A 20,745-nucleotide genomic window follows, 5' to 3' on the forward strand; every position below is an offset into this window, starting at 1 on the left:
TGTGGAGAAAATTCCTTAAATGTTTTCCTCAAAAAGCATATTTTCTTTACGACTGAAGAATGAACATCTTGGATGACATTTTTGTTCTGGAAGTGAACTAATCCTTTAAGTAATGCATCTGTATTAGCAGCCTAGTATTTTTAGTTTTAGCAAATCTGAGACTTTCTTGTCCGCTGTACCTGGAGACTCTGACCTTTGACTTATGGACTTTTCTAAAGTGACCACTTATACCCAGTACTAAGCTACAGCAGAGCACCAATCGAGAAACCACTTTTAGTTTTTGTTCTGTACACATTTTTATTTTTAATATATGTGTATCAGTGATTCATGAAGATCTCCAGCTGGAAACAAAATAAACGAACATCACGCTGTCTCTCCAAAAGAAGGGCTGAGCCACCATGCATTTCTACTATAAAAAGCAGTTTAATTATTTTGTATATAAAAAAAATAAAAACAAAACAAACCAACAAAACTACAGAAACGGTTGCAGGGTTGTGACACTAGTCATCTGTGACAGTAAAAGGCCACGGAGGGCCATGCTAAAATTACATTTGATCGTAAACAGAGCAGACACTTTACGTTAAGTCCAGATGCTCAGATGAATACTGTTAACATGTATCTGTTGAGCCGACGCTAGTCTTTTTGCGCTGTTGGATCCATGCATTAGCCTATGGCGCACGGGTTACCTCCATTAGAAGCAGTGGACGCTCGGCCGCAAGCGGGGCTGGCCGAGTCTCTCTACAGGTCAGGCAGATGAGAATGATGGGAAGAGTAGCAGCAAGGCAGTGAGTTATTACTGGATCCACATGAACCTCACAGGAATGCACTTACACTGAGCATTAAGTCCATAAGACAAAACTAGTGAACTAAAAGTGACATACAGCTCCCATTGATGTGGTATGGAACAATTCCGTCAATCATCTGCGCGTTTCTCCTGGCTGTTTCCGGTGTACTGGAAGACATTGGCGTCAGATGAGGCCCGCATCCTTTGGACGTACCGCTTACGCACACACACCAAGGCCACTGATACCCTGGAAACAGTTCTGGAATGTCCTTACGTTTGCCATCCGTTTGGATTCATTCACTCGTTCATTCAGTCCACGTATCGTTTCATCCGTTAAAAAAACGAAGCTAAAACAAAGACAGTTATATACTGCTATTCGTACGGGTGTCTGCTTGTATTCCTGGGTATATTTGTCAAGACACTTTGTTATTATATATGTAAATATATATAAAATCAATCTGTGCAAGGAGTATGACAATCATCGTAAGCGTTGTTCTCTGAGATAACAGTATAGAAATAAAAGCGATGCTGACCTGTCCACGTCTCGCAACACTCACGCACGCATGTTCGTTCTCAGCCACCTGAACTCACACACGGGCCAAGTCAGCATCAGTATCATTCAGTCGGCCGTGCCCCCCTCCCTTATATTTCATTAGCAACACTTGGCAATTTTGCTTTTCCTAAAAGAAACATTGATCTCTATACAATTCATACAAAAATAAACTTAAAACCAAAAACAAAAAAACTAAACAAAGATTTCCCATTTTGTGGTTGGCATCTTGTTGAGCACAGAGGTAGTGGCTAAATGGAGGGGGAAAGGTGAGAAATTAGGTATGCAAACTTCTGAAAAAAAAAAAAAAACAGAAAAAGGGAAAGAAAAAAATATATGTATAGAAAATGCTTTCTTTCGTTGACCAGAAGGATTTCTCGAAGAATAAAATATAATACTGCGATCACATACAAAAGTGTCCTTCATTTTTTCTTAACTTTTTTTTTTTTTTTTTACACTTTGTACAGTGTTCCTGCTCTTGTTGCTTTTCCTCTGACGTGTAAAGGCATAACGGTCTGCGTGAGGGTGGGCGCCCGGGTTGTGACTCTACGCCAGCGGGTCTCCCATGTCGTCGTCTCCTGCAGACAGCAGCTCTTTCTTCTCATCTGTGCTGGCCAGAGAGTTACGGCTGTTATGGGCGCCCATGTAGAGAGTGGCGTATACGGGGTTAGTGAAGTTTGTGGGCTGCAGGAGAGACACAAAAGCAGATAAGATGATGAGTATTTTTATGGCCCATATACGATTAATGGCCAACATTAAAATTCTATTTAAATACTATTTTAACTACATCATTTAAAATAATTCTCTAAAAAAAGTCAATTTATTCAATAGCAAGTATGAAAAAAGTATGAAAAATGGATATTGAAATTTGCTACTTTTAGTTTTAGAATCTGTTAAATGTATCTACACTACCATTAAAAATCATACCGTTCAAAAACCGTTCTAAAAGTCTCTTCTGCTCACCAAACCTGCATTTATTTGATCCAAAGCAGAACAGTAACATTCAACAAATTTTTACCATTTCAAATAACTTTCTATTTGAATATATTTTAAAATGTAATTTATTCCTGTGATTTCAAAGCTGAATTTTTAGCATTGCTCCAGTCACATGATCCTTCAGAAATCATTCTAATATTCTGATTTGCTGTTCAAAAAACATTATTATTATTATTATTATGTTACAAATTCTACTAATTTTTTCAGGTTTCTTTGATGAATAGAAAAAGTTCAGAAGAATAGCATTTATCTGGAATTTTTTTTTTTTGTAACATTATAAATGTCTTTATCATCATTTTTGATCAATTTAAAGCATCCTTGCTAAATAAAAGTATTCATTTTTAATAATAAAAAATGTAAAAGCTTTTTATTTCAGATAAATGCTAATTCTGAAGACTGAAGAATAAAGAATGTGACACTGAAGACTGTTGTAACGATGCAGAAAATTTAGATTTGATCACAGGAATAAATTACATTTTAAAATATAATCAAATAGAAAACAGTCATTTTAAATTGTAAAAAATATTTTAAAATTGTACTGTGGATCAAATAAATGCAGGCTTGGTGAGCAGAAAAGACTTCTTAAAAAAACATTAAAAATCTTACTGTTCAAAAACTTTTGACTGCTAGGGTATATATAAATATATAGAGAGAGATTATATTAAACCATTTTATATAAACTCTTAGGGGGAAAAAAAATAATAAAAATGGAGAAAATCGCCTTTAAAGTTGTCCAAATGAAATACTTAGCAATGCATATTACTAATCAAAAATTTAATTTTAATATATATACAGTAGGAAATTTACAAAGTATCTTCATGGAACATGATCTTTACTTTATATTCTAATGATTTTTGGCATAAGATAAAAATGGATCATTTTTGGCTATTGCTACAAATATACCCGTGCTACTTATGACTGGTTTTGTGGTCCAGAGTCACAAATTATAAAAATCAAAATGACGGACCAGGAGGGTTGGAGAATAACATTAACATGTCACCTTATCTGGATCCAGAGTGAAATCAGAGTCCAGCAGCTCCCCTGCGTCATCGTCAGGCTCTCCTTCGTAAATCTTGTACGCTGGGTTCCCTATCTCAACGTTCATGGCTCCGTTTGTCATCCTCTGGTGCTGGAAACCTTTAGCGCTGTGAACACAAACACGTCAGCAGTTACATCTTTGTCCAAGCTTCTTCACATCACACCTCTGCAGGCCGAGCCAAGGCACAGGAAGTTACACTCACGCACACACACACAAAGTAGCCTATCTTCAAGCAACTCACAAACACAGACACAGCTACATCCACCAGGGTCTCTCCTGCCGTATTAACACATGGACATTAACACAAGGAGCCATGACACTTTGAGGAATCATCCATGTGCTTTCAGGTGGAGACTACCAGCCAGAGTGAGTAACTCTGCGGGGTCTTAAAGAAAGCTGGATATCCACAAGACATGGTCCACTACGGTCAATGAGGAGCCAAACACTTCAAGCACAGCGACACTGCTCTCACGGACATATAGAAACGGACACACGTCTACGGGATGGCGCGAGAAGGAGTGAGAGGGACAGGACGCAGCCCAGTGCTGCGTCTTGCGCCAACCAGTTGATCTATTTTAGCTGTCGTCAATAGATCCCTGTGTTGAAACTGGTAAAAACCACAGGAATACCACAGTAACAGCACAGGATCAGGCAGGAGAAGCAGGGAGAAAGAGAGGAAGAGGATGAGGATGATGGGGGAGGAAGAGAGGAGAGGATGTACTAGGATGGGACCCTGCTGTTATAGAGTCAGAGTTACCGCGAACATCTGGAGCTGGGCTTGCCCCGCCTCACAGACCTGAGAGACAGAAAGATGCAGTTTAACCACAGAGAGAGAAAGTGAGAAAGCTGGAAATTGAGTTTAGTGTTAAATTAAAGAGGAATGTGGAGGAAATAATGCTATAAAGCAGGGGTCTTCAACAGGGTACTGCTAATTATTGTATGAGCTTATGTAAAAATATGTATTTAACTAAAAAACACAATTTATAACATCATATACAGTTGAGGTTACACCTTGCAGAATTTGCAAAATGTCAATTATTTGACCAAAATTAGAGGGATCATACAAAATGAATGTTAGTTTTTATTTAGTACTAATCTGAACATAAAATATATTTACATATAGTCAACAGAAAATAATATTTGAGTTTATAAAAATGACCCCATTCAAACGTTTACATACACTTAATTCTTAATACTGTGTTGTTACTTGAATGACCCACAGCTGTGTTTTTTTTTTGTTTAGTGATAGTCCCTTGTTTGTCCTGAACAGTTAAACTGCCTGCTGTTCTTCAGAATAATCCTTCAGGTCCCACAAATTATTTGTTTGTTTTTTTTTAAGCATTTTTATGCATTTGAACTCTTTCCAACAATGACTGTATGATTTTGAGATCCATCTTTTCACACTGAGGACAACTGAAGACTATTACAGAAGGTTCAAACGCTCACAGATGCTCCAGAAGAAAAAAACAATGCATTAAGAGCCAGGGGTGTAAACTCTTGAACAGAATGAAGATTTTTCTTCTTCATTCACTTCTTCTTCACTGACCATACAAAATAATTACATACAAATATTTTCTTTAGGTATTATTATGTAAAATCAAATCACCAAAACTAATGCCTTTAACCTGAAAAAGTCCAAGACCCCTGCTCTACAGTAAAATGAGGGAGATGACAAGGGGGGGGAAAAAGGACAAAATAAGTTTGGCTATAGCCTTGAAGTCTCTCTGAGTTCCTCTGCGTGCATTGAAATTGTACTGTGTATGTACTTACCCACGCATTCTCTTCTTGTACCACAAGATGGCGCCAACCACTAACAGTGCAAGTAAGAGCAGTAGCATCACCGGGATGACCACTGACTGAGTATCTACACAAAGAAGAAACACGCATTATTGCCCAGATTTCTTCATAGCGACAGGCATGCAAAAATTGCTTTGCCAATGCAAAGCTGCTTTTTTTTACCATGCCAAACTAATTGAATATAAATCTGATAAAGATGTAAAGAAATGCTGGCACTTACTTCCAGAGTCTGTGTTTTGAACAGGGGCGACATTGAGCTCACAGCGGAAACCTGACCAGCCCGCGTTACACCTACATAACACAAACACACACTTTACGTCAATGGCAATACTTACAGTGTCGGATATTCTGTTTTTCAGCAATTCTGATGTAGAATCTTGTTAACACAGGTTTAAAGATCAGGCTTTGTCAATTATCAAGTACAAAACTCAGGACATTATCTTTTTTATGGAGTACGGCAAGGTTCAGTACTACGGGTGTTTTCACGACACGTCATCAATTGGCCATATTGGCGGCACTGAATGTAAACAATGCCACTGAAACTGAACGAAATTTGCATATTTTGAAGAATATTGCTGCTGAAAATGGTCAATTATTGTGAAATTTTGCACTGTACTATTTTGTGGTAGTAGGCCAAACTAAACCAGGATCTCCAGGGCAAGAATCTTGACAATATTCGTGTTTGTTCTTATCATTTCCAGTCAGGTAGGTAAAATATTAGCCTAATATCTTAATCAATACTGCTTGTACGTATCTTTACCACCTATTAACTTTAGTTTGTCAAAATATTGCACCCTTTCCTGCTTACTAAGTATTTCTCTATATGATTTCCATGGTCTAGACAGCATAAATTAGCAGAACAACGTATTCAGTAGTACATTAACTGTGTAATCTATGCTGTTGTTTGCAGTCTAATTTTAAATTTTCTGTGGATTATATCTATTGGTGTGTTTTACCTTTTACTTTACCAACAAAACATTTGCAAGAATGTAAAAGCAAGTTCTTTGATACAGCTCTGTCCACTTTACCTGCACTGTGGCAGCATAGTATGGTGGTCTACAGAGCACTGGCCCTCAATGCAGAAGTCATCACAGGTATAACAGGTGGGCTGCTGGATATTACTATTACCGCATCTACACAGAAGAACATAGATGATCAAAACACCCACATTAAAAGCACAAAACTGATTCAAATCCATATTTCAAACAAGCTAAGGCTTAATGCTGAAAGACTATGAAAGACTAAGGAGTTAAATGTGCTGGTACATACTTGCATGTTATCCTATTGCGTTGCACTTCACATTTGCCCGTGCCACAGTATTCACACTTGTACATCTCACATTGTGGACCGAAGTACAACTCCGAGCACTGGCACTGCTTAGTGCCATTCATCATCTCCATACAAGTACCTCCATTCTTACAGAAGTCTTCACACTGACCTGCACAGATTGATTGAAGACGACATTAAGAACACGCTCTACAAAACATCAAGACAATCGAGATTTTTTAAAAGACTGAATCAAGTAGTTAAACTCACTGTACTGGCACTGGTCACCCAGGAAGCCCTTTGGACAACGGCACGTTGGCTGGTTGCCCTGGTTGACGGTACAGTTGCCCCCATTCTGGCAGTAGCTGCTGCAAACATGCAGGTTACATTTGGGCCCAGTGAAGCCAGTCTGACAGCGGCAGGTAGGAGCACCTGAAGAGAGGAAACAGATAGAGGATGTTGCTGATGCAGTTGTAGAGATAAATGTGCAGAGCACTAGCCACAATGCCACAAGTGTGTGTACCTGTGCGTGATGGGGAACACGTTCCTCCGTTCTGACAGTAGTCTCTGCACTGGTTGATTTCACAGCGTTCTCCACTGTAACTGGTGGGGCAGCGACATTTGGGCTGGTTCCAGGCATTGAGGAAACAGCTGCCGCCATTCTGGCACTGAACATTACATGTAGGAGCTAAAAGGAAGAAATGTTAAAGATGGCTAAGTTTCTCTATAGTTCGGTGTAACAAGTTGCTTCAGCCTTGTTCTGGCTGTGGTATAAAATGAATAAGGATATAGTGTTTGAAAGTATTTTAGTGTCTCTTACTGAAGGGGGACTGGGTCGCTGGTGGCACCTCTGTACAGGTACCGTTGTCAGGGATGTGGTCATTAGGGCAGGTGCACACTGGCCCACTGGGACTGAGTAGACACAACCATTCACACTTCTTCCTATCACATGGGTTTGTCACTGTAAAAAAAAAATACACTGATTAGATTGAGGGGGAAAAAAACTTATATTCATAGTCAGACCCTAAAAATACATTCAAAGCACAGACACTCACTCTCAGGCTGTTTGTAGCGATGATATAGGACTATGTCAGTAGCGTGGTTGATGCCAGTGGTCAGATTCTCTGCCTGACCTTTGCCGAACTTGTTAACCCGGAAGACAAAGTTATTGGTGTAGGTAACACCATAAATGTAATCCTCAAAGATATCAATGCTGAAGGGGTGGAGGAGATCTGCAAGAAAGACAGATAAGCTGATTAATGTATACAATATTACTGTTTTTTTTACTGATTTTTTTAATACAAAATAAATGGTTGAGTATTGCAGGGGACATCAGATGCAAAATTCACTTTTAAATGGTGTTTGTATATAAATGTGTCTTAGCAGTGTGTGGACACAACCACCCTACAATGATAAAAAAAAATCTATTCACTCAATCTATTAATGTCCAAAAAACTATTCAATTATCAAGCTGTTTTGATTTTCTAAGCAGTATGACATCATATTGCTCAGGCCCCGCCCACGATTTTTGACAGACTGTCCCGTATTAGCATATTTGTATGCTGTCCACCATTTTCTGTGCTCTCGAGCAGCTGTAGTGACAATGTATCGTAAGCAATGCAGGTGTTTTGTAATTGGATGTAAAAGTGAACATAAGAGTCTTCATTTTCACAAGAGAGGGCCGGAGTGAGCAGTAGCTCATTATCATTTAAAGAGACATGCACCCAAAAGGGTTGCTGTGAACAGAGCTGTTTATGACTAGATAAAAAGGGTGTTTTACTCAAACATTGGGGAATTTGAACCAAAGTATGTTGCAGACATTTCATAAAGACCGTAAAGAATCATACCAAGCTGTAGAAAATGGGCATCTGATGTCCCCTTTAAAAATATCTTATCAACACCAAACGCTTGAACAGAAATGTATATTATATTAAAGCTAAATATGCATTTTAGCTGATATAGTCGTGTATGAGCTTTGATGCTAGAGCTTAATAGTGTTACTGAACTGTTTTTGATGTTGGATACTGCCACAACAGGGTCTGAGCCATCCAGACGCACACTGCCGATCATAGAGAGCTTGACATCTGCCCAGTAGAGACGCTCATTGAAGTAGTCCACTGCAAGACCTGTTTTAGAGAAGACGTGGATTTAATTTTAATACAGTGAAGTTATTTCATTGATGCAGATGGTAAAAAGCAGCATTGTGCTGTAAGACCTGTAGGCCACTGGATGTTCTCATGGACCAGGGTTTGTCTGAGAGTACCATCCATGGCTGCCGTCTCAATCTTTGGATGATTTCCCCAGTCAGTCCAGTACATGGTTCTGAGATATGAAACAAAAATGAACATAAAGCAACTGTAGTGTAGAATTACTGAAACGTACAATATAAAAGCATGATTTTTCTTACCCTCTCTGTGGATCCACTACAATGGCATATGGCTCATCAATCATGCCCGAAATCAGCGTCTTCCTGTGCTGGCCTGAAATCTGAGCAACCTCGATTACATCACGTCCCGAATCGGTCCAGTAGAGGTTACCGGCCACCCAGTCTACCGCAATTCCACGTGGCATCTTCAAACCTGGAATCTAAAGAGGCAGAAAATTCAGAAAGGGTATCAAAAAGCATTAATTTGTGTGTTAAAATTGAACACTGAAGGTTTTGACTTACATCTAGGTTGGTGATGCTGCCTTCGCTTTGCCTCGTGTTGCGGTGAGAGTTGGACATAGGACCTGATGGTGAGGATGGAGAGGGTAGCTGGAAGCAGGAAATGCCAGACGTGTGCCAGTTAGTCCAGAAAATGCGATTGGTTTTGACGTGCAAGTCCATGGCATCGATGCGAACGTTGGCATCGCCCTGGAAAGTCTGCTCATAAACCCATTTGCGCATATCAAGGTTTAGACTACGGATCTCATTATCATCCGCAATGTAGAGGACCTGCTTACTAATGTTTTGACCTGCAGATGGACAACATAAAACGTTTTTAGTAGGGTGCACAACTCTTAAGGCAAGGTGATTTAAAGAATAAAAACAGCACATACTGTCAGCTTTGCATGTGTTGTTAATCCTGGTGAAGTATTTGTGGCAGCTGCACTTGTAGGAGCCCTTGGTGTTGTTACATATGTGAGAGCACATACCGAACTGCTTGCACTCATTCTTATCTGAATGGAGAACACAACAATTCACCAAATATTAATCAGCACTTAGCGAATGCACCTTCACTAATTTAAAAATAATAAAGAGTCTTTTTAAGATGTACCTTCACAGGTGTTGTGTCCAACGCTCTGGAAACCCTGTTTGCAGGAACAGAATGTGTCTGTGCCGTTGGAAATGCAGTGAGCCTCATCGCCATCTCCACATAGAGATTTGTTACTCTTACAGTCATTCAGCATGGTGTCTACAAACACACAGACAGACACACAACGTCAATTCAAGAGTCCTTTCTAAATATTAAACTATAAAAATCAAAGCAGATTTTATCCACAAAGATCGACAATTGAATTATGACAAACTATTAAAAGTAGATGGGGAAATGCAACTTATCTCACAATTCTATTCTTTTTCTCAGAATTTCGTGATATAAATTTACAATTGTGAGAAATAAAGTCAGAATTGCGAGATATTAAGTCACAATTCTTATTTTTTTCTTAGAATTGTATGATCTAAATTCACAACTGCGAAAAAATAATTTATATCTCGCAATTCTGACTTTTTCTCACAACTTTTTGCAAAAATTGCAAGTTATAAAGTCCAATTTTGAAGGAGAAAGTTTATATCTCACAATTCTGTCTTAACTCGCAATTCTGAGAAAAAAAGTCACATTTGTGAGTTTATATATCATAATTCTGAGAAATAATTCAGAATTGTGACTATTGCACCTATTTCTCATAATTGCAACTTTATTTCTCAGAATTATGACTATTTCTTCGAGGTGGTCTCGCAATTAAGACTTGATAATTTTCGCAATTAGGAGTTTATAATGTAAAAAAAGTCAAAATCTCGCAATTCTCACTTTATAACTTGCAACTGGGAGTTATAACCTGTAATCCTGAAAAAATTAAGAATTTCAAGTTTATATCTTGCAATTACCTTTTTTCTTTTATTATTCAGTGGCAGAAATGGCTTCCATAGATTAATATATTCTATATGACATCAATGCATTTCTATGACTTTATGAGTTGAAGTAGTCAGATTTTTCAGGTTTATTTTTATTTTTTACTAATTTAGCCAATTTAATTTTCATGACATGATTTTGTAACTACAATTCTGGGATTCTGGCACAACACTGTAATATACAGATTGCAACACCTTACCTGTCTTGCAGCCAATCTCATCTGACCCATAATCTTCACAGTCATTGTAGAAGTTGCACCGCAGGTTGGCACTGATGCATTTGCCATTGTTGCACTTGAACTGGTCTTTATCACATGTGGATGTGTGGTCTCCTGTACAAACATGAACCATGTCACACAGGTCATGAAAACACTCACTGACTTCAATATAAAATCATTGAGGCATGTCAAAGCAGATGACTTACCACAGTTGGCCTCATCTGAATTGTCTCCGCAGTTGTCCACACCATCACAGCGCTTGCCAATCCAGAGACATACACGATTATTCCGACAACGAAAATTTCTAGTGGGTGGGCACTGGAAGTTTCCTGAATTACAGAAAGGAAAAAGTTTACAGTCTGAGCTTACCATTAATGTTATTTTTATATTTCTCACCAACAAAACACTGCAAATGTATTGTAAACATTACAAATCAACTGTGTGTGTGTGTGTGTGTGTGTGTGTGTGTGTGTGTGTGTGTGTGTGTTTAAGTTCTTACTGCACTCCTCTGGGTTCTCATCAGAGTTATCACCACAGTCATCCTCCCCATCACACTTCCAGGACAGCGGCTTACACAGAGTGTTATTACACTGGAACTCATCATGGGGGCAGTGCCGTGCCACTGAAAGAGAGCAAAATTAAAAAAAATTATTTTACAAAAGGACACTTGACACATAAATAGACCCATTTCAGAAAGAAGCAGACATGCATACTCACCAGAAATGTCACAACTCTCTTCATCACTGCCATCAATGCAGTCAGCATCAGCATCACAGCGCCAGCGGAGCGGGATACAGTGACCGTTCTTACACTGGAATTGATCCTCCTCACACTTCAGATCACAGCCATGCTAAGAGACACAATAATATACAGCTGAGTTTAATATATTACATTATGATAAAGTGTTGAGTGTCACAAACAGACCTACTGTATGTACTAACCACAAAACCAACCATCTAAAAGAAACTAAACCAAACTATATTTATATTTCTTAGCACATATTTTAGCTGAAAGCAACAATTTGAAGTTACAAATGCCTTAAAGGTATAGTTCACCTAAAAATTAAAATTCTGTCATTAATTACTCACGTTCATGTCGTTCCAAACCCTTAAGACCATTGTTCATCTTTGGAACACAAATTAAGATATTTTTGACGAAATCCGAGAGCTTTCTGACCCTGTATAGACAGCAACGCAACTGATACGTTTAAGGCGCAAAAAGGTAGTAAGGGCATTGTTAAGATAGTCCATGTGACATAATTTTGTGCTCAAGGAAACGAAAATAACTATTTTTTCTCTTCGGTGAACATGAACTTCTGGTCCTTGAACGTGTCAGTTGCGCTGCCGTCTATGCAGGGTCAAAAAGCTCTCGGATTTAATCAAAAATACTTTAATTTGTGTTCCGAAGATGTTCAAAGACCTTACAGGTTTGGAATGACATGAGGATGAGTTATTAATAACGGAATTTTCATTTTTTGGTGAACTATCCCTTTAAATATGGATTCAGCTGTTTTCACTGTCACTCTGATGGCACCCATTTGCTAAAGATGATCCATTCGTGAGCAATGTGATGTAAAATGTACATTTCACTAAATCTGTTCTGATGAAGAAACACACTCATTTACATGAGGGTGTGTACATTTTCAGCAAATTTTCATTTTTGGGTGAACTATTCCTTTAAAATGCTTACCTTTGTAAAGAAATTACATCTATATCTATCTATCTATCTATCTATATATATATATATATATAATAAATAAATATATATATATATATATATATATAAATAATAAATAAATAAATAAATAAATAAATAAATAAATAAATAAATAAATAAATAAATAAACTTTATTTTGAATAAATGGAGGAACATTGCATTTAAGCTAAATGGTCCTTTCATTATTGTAGATATTAGACTAGCTATACCCAATTTATATGAGGTAGTGAAACGGGCCAGTGAACTGCAGTACCTCATCAGATCCATCTGAACAGTCATGATCTCCATCACACTTCCACCTCCCAGCAATACAACGGCCGTTAGTGCAGGCAAACTCACTTTCAGAGCATTGACGCGGCACTGGTTGGGAGAGAGAGAGCAATAAAATGTTAATATTGAAGAAAAACGTATGTTCAAGAGGGAACTATAACTACAACGACTACAAGGAAAACATAGGAGGAAAGAAAGGGACATTTCAAGACAAGGTTTATAGGTCAGCTTAGAGATTGAGAAAATATGCACATTCAGGGTTCCCACATAATGATCAATTTCCATGAATTTACGAATTTGCCAGTCATTTGTAATGATTTAGAGATTGCACTCTAAAAAGCATAATTTCTAGCCGGACAAATATATACATACATATACATGTATATAATATTTTATAGATTTTTTTTTTTTAAAGAACTTTGATGACCATGGGAACCATACTAATTAGTTGAGAGTCATTGTAAACACTTTCATTTTGAAGAAAAAAAAAACAATAAAAAGACAAACAAACCCAAATCAAAGTTCATTCAAGTTTCAAAATCTGAGCTTCTTAACAAAATGTTCACTGCTAGAAGTTTCACTATTCGGTTTGGAGGAGTAAAATTACATCTACCATTTCACCACTAGAGGGCAGAAGCTACAACTGGCCACTTCTGTCACAAACACAAATGGACTCATGGGGAGATGCGAAGAGAGAAGGAAAGGGAGCCAGGAATAGGTAGTTTGGAGGGAGCCTCTGAGTCAAGCCAATGGGTCAGTGTGAAATGAAGAATAAAGACAACATGAAGTGAGATGCATCAGTGAGCAATGTGAGTGAGCCATGACATAGGACAAAATACCCACAATGCCTCCCACAGACATATGTGATGGTCACAAATAATAACAGCCCACTAGATTCAGTCTTATAAGTAGCTGCCACTGGACATGCAGTCTCAGGTGTGCAAACAGAAAGCAGGAACACGAAGATCCCTGTTAGTTAAGATACGTACCGCACTTCTCTTCATCTGAGTTATCACCACAGTCATTGTCATAGTCACACTGCCAGCGGCCCGGCACACAGCGGTTGTTCTTACAGCGGAACTGGTATGGCTCACATGTTCTCTCATCTACCTCACAAAAAAAAAAAAAATTAACCACTTAGATCGAAATAAAAAATGTAAACAAAATAAGAAATCCATAAAAAATCTACTTTTTTAAATGAACAAATAGAGGTGTAAATAGAGAAATCTAAGGCTGTCATACCGCACTCCTCTTTGGGCTCATCTGAGCCATCTCCACAATCGTCCTCTCCATCACATGTCCAGCGAGATGGGATACAGCGACCCGAATCCTTACAGCGGAACTCATCCACACCGCACTTCATCTGAGCTGTGGAAAACACAAACAGCTTTAATTAGTAATCTTATTTGGTTGTATTATAACCCTGGGTATTAAGAATTGTATAAAATATAATGTAAATAATGTCTCTTACTGAAATATGTAGCAGAAAACCCATGAAAGACTTAAGCTATTTTAAAAAAAATCCACATTGTTTTATACATATTTTGCACTTTGGGGGGAGCCATTATTTCATTGTGTGAAATGCCTGCACTTGGTGAGCTACTGGTACCACAATACAACTCGGAAAATAAAATAATGATATGATGCCACATTGTGCTGCTTTTGGTTGTAATTTTCAGATGATGGGCAAAAGATGCAATGTAAGTCTTCACTGCTTTTCCTAGTGATAAGAAGAGGAAAAAACAATGAGAAGATGCCTGTGGACAAATAAAACGTCCTGAAGACCTGCGTCTTTGTTCTCTCTACTTTAGCCCTGATGCCTTTGAGGTTTTTAGTAGACCACAACTACTGAAAGAGCTTACAAATGGCAGAGACAAGAAACACTAGATGCCATCCTGATAGACTGTAAACATGCCTATATACTTGTCATGACGCTGCAGCCACTGAAGGAGTTTCTAAGCATGGATTTACTCGATATCTGTGGGCGTTTAGATTCCTTGTAGAGAAAATCGATGGTATGGCATTTGGTTTAAACCTATGCTTATATCCATTGCTACCTGTAAGCTCTTTCAGTAGATGTGTTCATTTCAGGATTTTATTTTCCAAGTTGTGCTGTGGTAAAAATAGCAACAGGTAGCGTCAGAAGCTCACTGAGTGCAACCATTTCGTGTAATCGAAAAAATGGCACCTCCCCATAGTCTAAAATATGTATAAAACGATGTGGATTTGTTTAAATACCATAAATCTTTCATGGGTAAGAGACATCATTTACATTAAATTTTCCTTTTAAAAGCAGCATAAAAACTATTAAAAACCAAGCGAAGCAGTCAAAATAATACATTGGTAATATCAATATGCCACCAAATTAAAACAGTGGCTTTACAAGTCAATGTAATGTTGACTTTTATTTCCTTACTGCAGTTGGCCGGTTCGTCAGATTCATCCACGCAGTCGTAGTCTCTATCGCACACCCAGACTCGTGGTATACAGCGTTTGGTGATGGCACACTGGAACTGGTTGGGAGCACAGGTCACCTCAGCTATAAGACAAGACAATGACACTCAGCCAGTCAGCTCATCAGAAAACAGCCTCATGCATAGTGTAGACATCAAAATATTCAATTTTTCAAATAATGAGAGATGAATCAGCAGACTTACGACAGTCCTTCTCATCTTCTCCCTGGCCGCAGTTGTTCTGACCGTTACAACGCAAGATTCCAGGAATACAGCGACTAGGATGCGAGCACTTAAACTGACTGGGCAGGCAAACATGGATGTCTGTACAAGGACAAAAATTAGTATTCAGTAAGCAAACGATGATGATCCTAAAGATGATTATATTTCAGTTATACCCAATTGATCTAGACATCATACCACAGTTGGCTTCATCAGAGTTGTCCTGGCAGTCGTTGTCTCCATCACAGATGTACGCTGGGTTGGTGCAGAGACCTGTTCCGCACTGGAACTGGCCTGGTCTGCATTTAAACTCAGCTAAAATTCAAGAACACAGAGCGTGAGGATGATATGTTTGAGAGTTTCCATGATTCCTCTATCTCTTAAAGACCTAATACTTACGACAATCAGCAGGCTCATCTGAACGGTCTCCACAGTCATCCTCAGTATCACACTTCCACCAGAAGGGAATGCACTTATCATTCTTACAGACAAACTACAGTCAGAAAAAAAGAAAAGAGAAGAAATGAGAAACACCACTGAGCATAATGAATTTTGCAAGTAAAATGTGCTGAGGCATTCTCAATTTCGGGGAAAAGGTTTGCTTATTTGTGCCAAACTAACAAACACACACCTGACTGGCAGTACAGTTGGACAGGCATTGTTTTCCATCCGCAGCCAGGTAGAAGTTGGTGGGACAGGCACACTTGTAGCCTCCTCCAGGTGAGAGCAAACACAAGTTACTGCAGCCACCATTATCCACCTGACATGGGTGACCGGTCACTGCAATCACAAGAGCACCAGAGAGGAGAACGCTTAGAAACCACATCAAACACTGCAAGAATATTTACATATAACATATACTTATAACATAGCATGTGTGTATCTTCTCACCCTCAGGTTGTCTGGAGGGATGGTAGATGTGTATGTCCATGGGTCTGTGCAGGGTGCTTATCAACATGGTCTTGTTGGTGCCCAGGGTTTTGTGAGCTCGGTTAATGGACTTGGTCTCCCAGTCGGTCCAGTAGATGAACTCCTCAAACAGAGTCATGGCAAAGATGTGAGGGATGTCTTGAGTCAACACTATGGGGAAAAGAACACAAGACACATTTAATAAAGCGACAAGAACACTGAAATAAATCCTTCAGATTTGAATGAATCTTTCAACTCAATATTTGCCCGTATTTGACATCCAATGACCAAAAACAATGCCCACTTGCTTGTTTAACTGTGGTGAAAGTTTACATGAACCTCATTACATTATGTTTATAAGATAATATTGATTTCCCGGCATCTCCTGAATTTAGCAGCACAAAGAAACAATGAGGTTTCAAAGTCGAGATCTTTCAATCTGGAACAGAGCAAGTATGTTGTTGTTCAGAGCTTTCTGAATATGAAGAATTCATATGGAAATAAACCTCCTCCTCACTGCCCGTCTATCGCACATACCAGTCTCAAAAACAATAGATTTACTGTAATATTACATAATATGGAGCGTCTATGATGTCATCTATTGGCGACATGAAGGCTGGGTCTTTGTCTAAACTAATTGCCTGAAGAAAAATGACCTCATAAACAACGTGTGTGTCTGTGTTTATTTGTGTGTGAGTGTGTTGTTTGCATTCACCAATGTGTCTGTTGGTTCCATCCAGGCTGGAAAAAGCAATGTAGTCTTCACGAGCGTCTGCCCAGTAGATGCGGTCATTAATAAAATCTAGCGTCAATCCATTAGGCCATGTGATCTTATCTTGAATGATGATGCGGCGATCTGTGCCGTCCATGCCGATGCGGCCAATATGTGGCACGTCGCCCCAGTCTGACCAATACAGATACCTGGAAAAATAAACCAAGAAATAAGCTCATAACATGCGAAAAGTGTAAATTAACTATAAAAAAAAAAAAAAAAAACTACTATGGCAATAAAAAAAAAGTACCACTCAAAAAGGATCAGTAAGATTTAATGTTTTTTAAAGTAGTCTCTTATGCTTATCAAAGTTCCATTTATTTGTTCAAAAATACAGAAAAAGTCATATTATGAAATTGTGCAATTTAAAATAAAAGTTTTCTACTTTAACATAATTTAAAACCTAATTTATTTCTGTGATGCAAAGCTAAAGTTTTATCAGCCATTAGTCTTTAGTGTCACATGATCCTTCAGAAAGCATTCTAATATGCTGATTTATTATTAATGTTGGAAACATAAATTTTTTCAGGATTCTATGATGAATAAAAAGTTAAAAAGAACACCATTTATTCAAAATAGAAACATTTCTAACAATACAAGTCTTTACTCAATCAATTTAACACATTCTTGGTGAATAAAAGTACAAATTTCTTTCAAAGAAAAAAAGAAAGAAAAAATTTACTGACCTCAAACTTTGAATGGTAGTGTATATTGTTATACTATATATATATATATATATATATATATATATATATATATATATATATTTATTTTTTAAATAAATGCTGTTCTTTTTAACATTTTATTATTTAAAGAATCGTGAAAAAAGTATCAGTTTCCAAAAAATATTAAGGAGCACAACTGTTTCCAACATTGATAATAAATCAGCATATTAGAATGATTTCTGAAGGATCATGTGACACTAAAAACTGGAGTAATGATTCTAAAAATTCAGCTTTGAATCACAGGAATAAATTCTATTAACTTATATTAAAATATCACTAAAATCATTTTAAATTGCAATAATATTTCACAATATCACAGTTTTTTCTGTATTTTTAAATCAAATCCACACAGTCTTAATGAGCAGACAAGTCTTCTTTAAAAAAAACATTAAAAATCTTATTGATCATATTTTTTTGTGACAAAAAAAAAAGTTGTCAAGTAATTTCAATTATATACTCATCTGACTCAAAAAATGATCTCTAATGGATTTCCTAGGAAAATACTGATATGCAATTAATTTCAATTAGTTTGATTAGTTACTCAGGATATCGTGTAATTTGAACACAGCCCTAGAAAATAAACTAGTTTTTCCCAATTACGGGCATAGTCAGACTGGCTTATATAACATATAATGAGTTTAGGCTCTCACCCATTCCTCACATCCACAGCCACAGCTCTGGGCTCTCGCAGGCCGCTGTTGACTAGCATACTTCTGTAAGCTCCGTTCAGCTTGGACACCTCAATTGTGTCTCTGCCCTTATCACACCAGTACAGGTTTCCCCCAACCCAGTCCACAGCCAGACCATCAGGGTTACTCAAAGAGGTTCTGTGCAGCACCTGTCCAACAGCCAATCAAACATGCCCACCGGCCAATCAAAACAAGATGACGCAAGTAATGAATGTCGTCAGAGGTAGAATTATATTTTAAGCTTTAGAACTACACAGACCTGCACATTACTGCCGTTGATGTTCATACGACGGATCATGCTGCCTTGTGTGGTCACATCAGTCCAGTAGATCATCTGCTCCGCGTAATGATAGTCCAGAGCCACTGCGTTATTAAGCCCCTGTTAACACATACAAAATCAGCACACAAAATAGTCACAGGCAATTCGAAAATTTAATTCTTTTGGACTTTGGTGGCTAACAGCCACCTCACCTGTTTTATTAACGTGTAGTTAGATCCATCCAAGTTGAGTTTTCGCAGGTAGTAGCGGTTTGCAAAAATGAGGAAAGGTTCCTCATCTGAAATATAAGCAACACTTTTATAGTAAAGCAGACTTTAAAACAGAAATGACTAAATATATTAAAGGATTAGTTCACTTTTTAGAATAAAAATTTCCTGATCATTTGTACACCCCCAACATTTTTCAGTCGAAAAGAAATTAAGGTTTTTGAGGAAAACATTCCAGGATTTTTCTCCATATAGTGGACTTCAATGGTGGCCAACGGGTTGAAGGTCCAGATTTTAATATTTTTTTTAGAAAATGGCTGATTTGTTTTGCTTGATAAGACCCTTATTCCATGGTTGGGATTGTGTAGAACTCTTTGAAGCTGCACTGAAACTGCAATTTGAACCTTCAACCTATTGATCCCCATTAAAATTCACTATATGGACAAAAATCCTTTCTTTTTGACTGAAGAAAGAAAGACATTAACATCTTGGATGGCATGGGGGTGAGTAAATTAATGAGTTAAGAAATTAAACTAATCATTTAACTAACAATGTCAGTTTTTTATGACACTCTGTACTAAACACTTATTACTCTGAGAAATAAACCCACTCCCATAGTTAATAAACCTACAGTAGAAGATAATAGAACACCAGAGGGCTCACCAGATGTAGATTTGCAGCTGGTGGGGTCGTCGGGACGTTGGACAAAGCCATCAACACAGAGACAGTGGAAGCTACCGTGCGTGTTAATGCAACGCTGAGCGCAAGGGTACGTGGTGGTGCACTCGTCCACATCCACACACGTCTTCCCATCATGCTTCAGTCGGAAACCTGGATGACACCGGCACTGCAGAGGCCGGGTAAGAGGCATGTCATGCATTCATTATTGTTATGTCCAACTAATTAAGTATGACATGCAAATTATATATAAAAATATATACATACCTTGAAGCCAATCTTGAGGTCTTCGCAGAGCTGTGTGCAGCCGCTGTGCTTACTGTTGAGACATTCATTGATGAAGCAGTTGTTCTCATCAGAGCCGTCGCCACAGTCATTATTACCGTCACACAGCAATGTCTCGTTCACACACTTGCCATTGGTGCAGAAAAAGGCAGTGTCATTACAGCGCCTCTCTATGGAGAAAAACAAAACAACAATCTGTAAAGTTTTTGTTCTGCGTTTCATGAATATCAGTGATGATATTGACTGTAATGGACATTTTTTGATAATATTACGCCACTCTGATAAACCCTCCCCTAGTGTTTGCACATACGTGGAACTTCAAGGAACTTCAAAGAACTTTTAAGAACACCAAGGTTCTTTTGGAACTTTTGTACTTGGTGTAATAGATTTTAAAAAGTACAAATTAATGCTGTAAAAGGTCACCCATAGCCAGATATTCATAAAGTCATTCCATCCCAGTCAGCGATCCAGAATTAATACTGCCACAGGAAGTTGCACTTCTAATGAAGCAGTGAATTGAACAGCATTAAGCTCCTTTAACACACTACATTACACATCTGGCACACTTCCAGAACCCACAAGAGCCTGTTTATTACCAAAGGTTTTTATTGTTAGACATGCAACTGTAATATAACCCTGCTCTTTGCAATTTCACGCAGGTTTGCATTCAAAGACAAGATCATATTGTGATGAAAGGTCTAATGCTTTTTAAAGAAGTCTTTTCTGCTCAACAAACCTGCATTTATTTGATCCAAAGTACAGCAAAAACAGTCAAATCT

At 38.0% G+C, this 20,745-nt stretch overlaps 1 protein-coding gene across 1 annotated transcript in view; it reads right to left on the reverse strand.

The window, feature by feature from the left end:
* Positions 1-403: 403 nt before the first annotated feature.
* lrp1ab (low density lipoprotein receptor-related protein 1Ab) overlaps positions 404-20,745 on the reverse strand; it is a 198,379-nt gene continuing 178,037 nt past the window's right edge. The window contains exons 57-92 of the mRNA XM_073822691.1: positions 19,949-20,136; positions 19,667-19,850; positions 18,989-19,074; positions 18,777-18,896; positions 18,479-18,666; positions 17,047-17,252; positions 16,314-16,502; positions 16,054-16,202; positions 15,822-15,915; positions 15,621-15,737; positions 15,405-15,524; positions 15,164-15,286; positions 13,990-14,115; positions 13,737-13,853; positions 12,731-12,837; positions 11,479-11,611; positions 11,261-11,383; positions 10,968-11,090; positions 10,744-10,875; positions 9,690-9,827; positions 9,472-9,591; positions 9,101-9,387; positions 8,840-9,018; positions 8,648-8,754; positions 8,439-8,558; positions 7,488-7,664; positions 7,253-7,393; positions 6,956-7,120; positions 6,703-6,864; positions 6,436-6,604; positions 6,195-6,299; positions 5,387-5,457; positions 5,140-5,233; positions 4,127-4,165; positions 3,331-3,475; positions 404-2,018 (exon numbers count right to left, since the gene is read on the reverse strand). Of these exons, the coding sequence (XP_073678792.1) occupies positions 1,881-2,018; positions 3,331-3,475; positions 4,127-4,165; positions 5,140-5,233; positions 5,387-5,457; positions 6,195-6,299; positions 6,436-6,604; positions 6,703-6,864; positions 6,956-7,120; positions 7,253-7,393; positions 7,488-7,664; positions 8,439-8,558; positions 8,648-8,754; positions 8,840-9,018; positions 9,101-9,387; positions 9,472-9,591; positions 9,690-9,827; positions 10,744-10,875; positions 10,968-11,090; positions 11,261-11,383; positions 11,479-11,611; positions 12,731-12,837; positions 13,737-13,853; positions 13,990-14,115; positions 15,164-15,286; positions 15,405-15,524; positions 15,621-15,737; positions 15,822-15,915; positions 16,054-16,202; positions 16,314-16,502; positions 17,047-17,252; positions 18,479-18,666; positions 18,777-18,896; positions 18,989-19,074; positions 19,667-19,850; positions 19,949-20,136 (4,982 nt within the window). The 3' untranslated portion in view covers positions 404-1,880. The remainder of the gene's footprint in view (positions 2,019-3,330; positions 3,476-4,126; positions 4,166-5,139; positions 5,234-5,386; positions 5,458-6,194; positions 6,300-6,435; positions 6,605-6,702; positions 6,865-6,955; positions 7,121-7,252; positions 7,394-7,487; positions 7,665-8,438; positions 8,559-8,647; positions 8,755-8,839; positions 9,019-9,100; positions 9,388-9,471; positions 9,592-9,689; positions 9,828-10,743; positions 10,876-10,967; positions 11,091-11,260; positions 11,384-11,478; positions 11,612-12,730; positions 12,838-13,736; positions 13,854-13,989; positions 14,116-15,163; positions 15,287-15,404; positions 15,525-15,620; positions 15,738-15,821; positions 15,916-16,053; positions 16,203-16,313; positions 16,503-17,046; positions 17,253-18,478; positions 18,667-18,776; positions 18,897-18,988; positions 19,075-19,666; positions 19,851-19,948; positions 20,137-20,745) is intronic.

Source organism: Garra rufa, chromosome 18 (genome assembly GCF_049309525.1).
Source record: "Garra rufa chromosome 18, GarRuf1.0, whole genome shotgun sequence".
Lineage (NCBI taxonomy): Eukaryota > Metazoa > Chordata > Actinopteri > Cypriniformes > Cyprinidae > Garra > Garra rufa.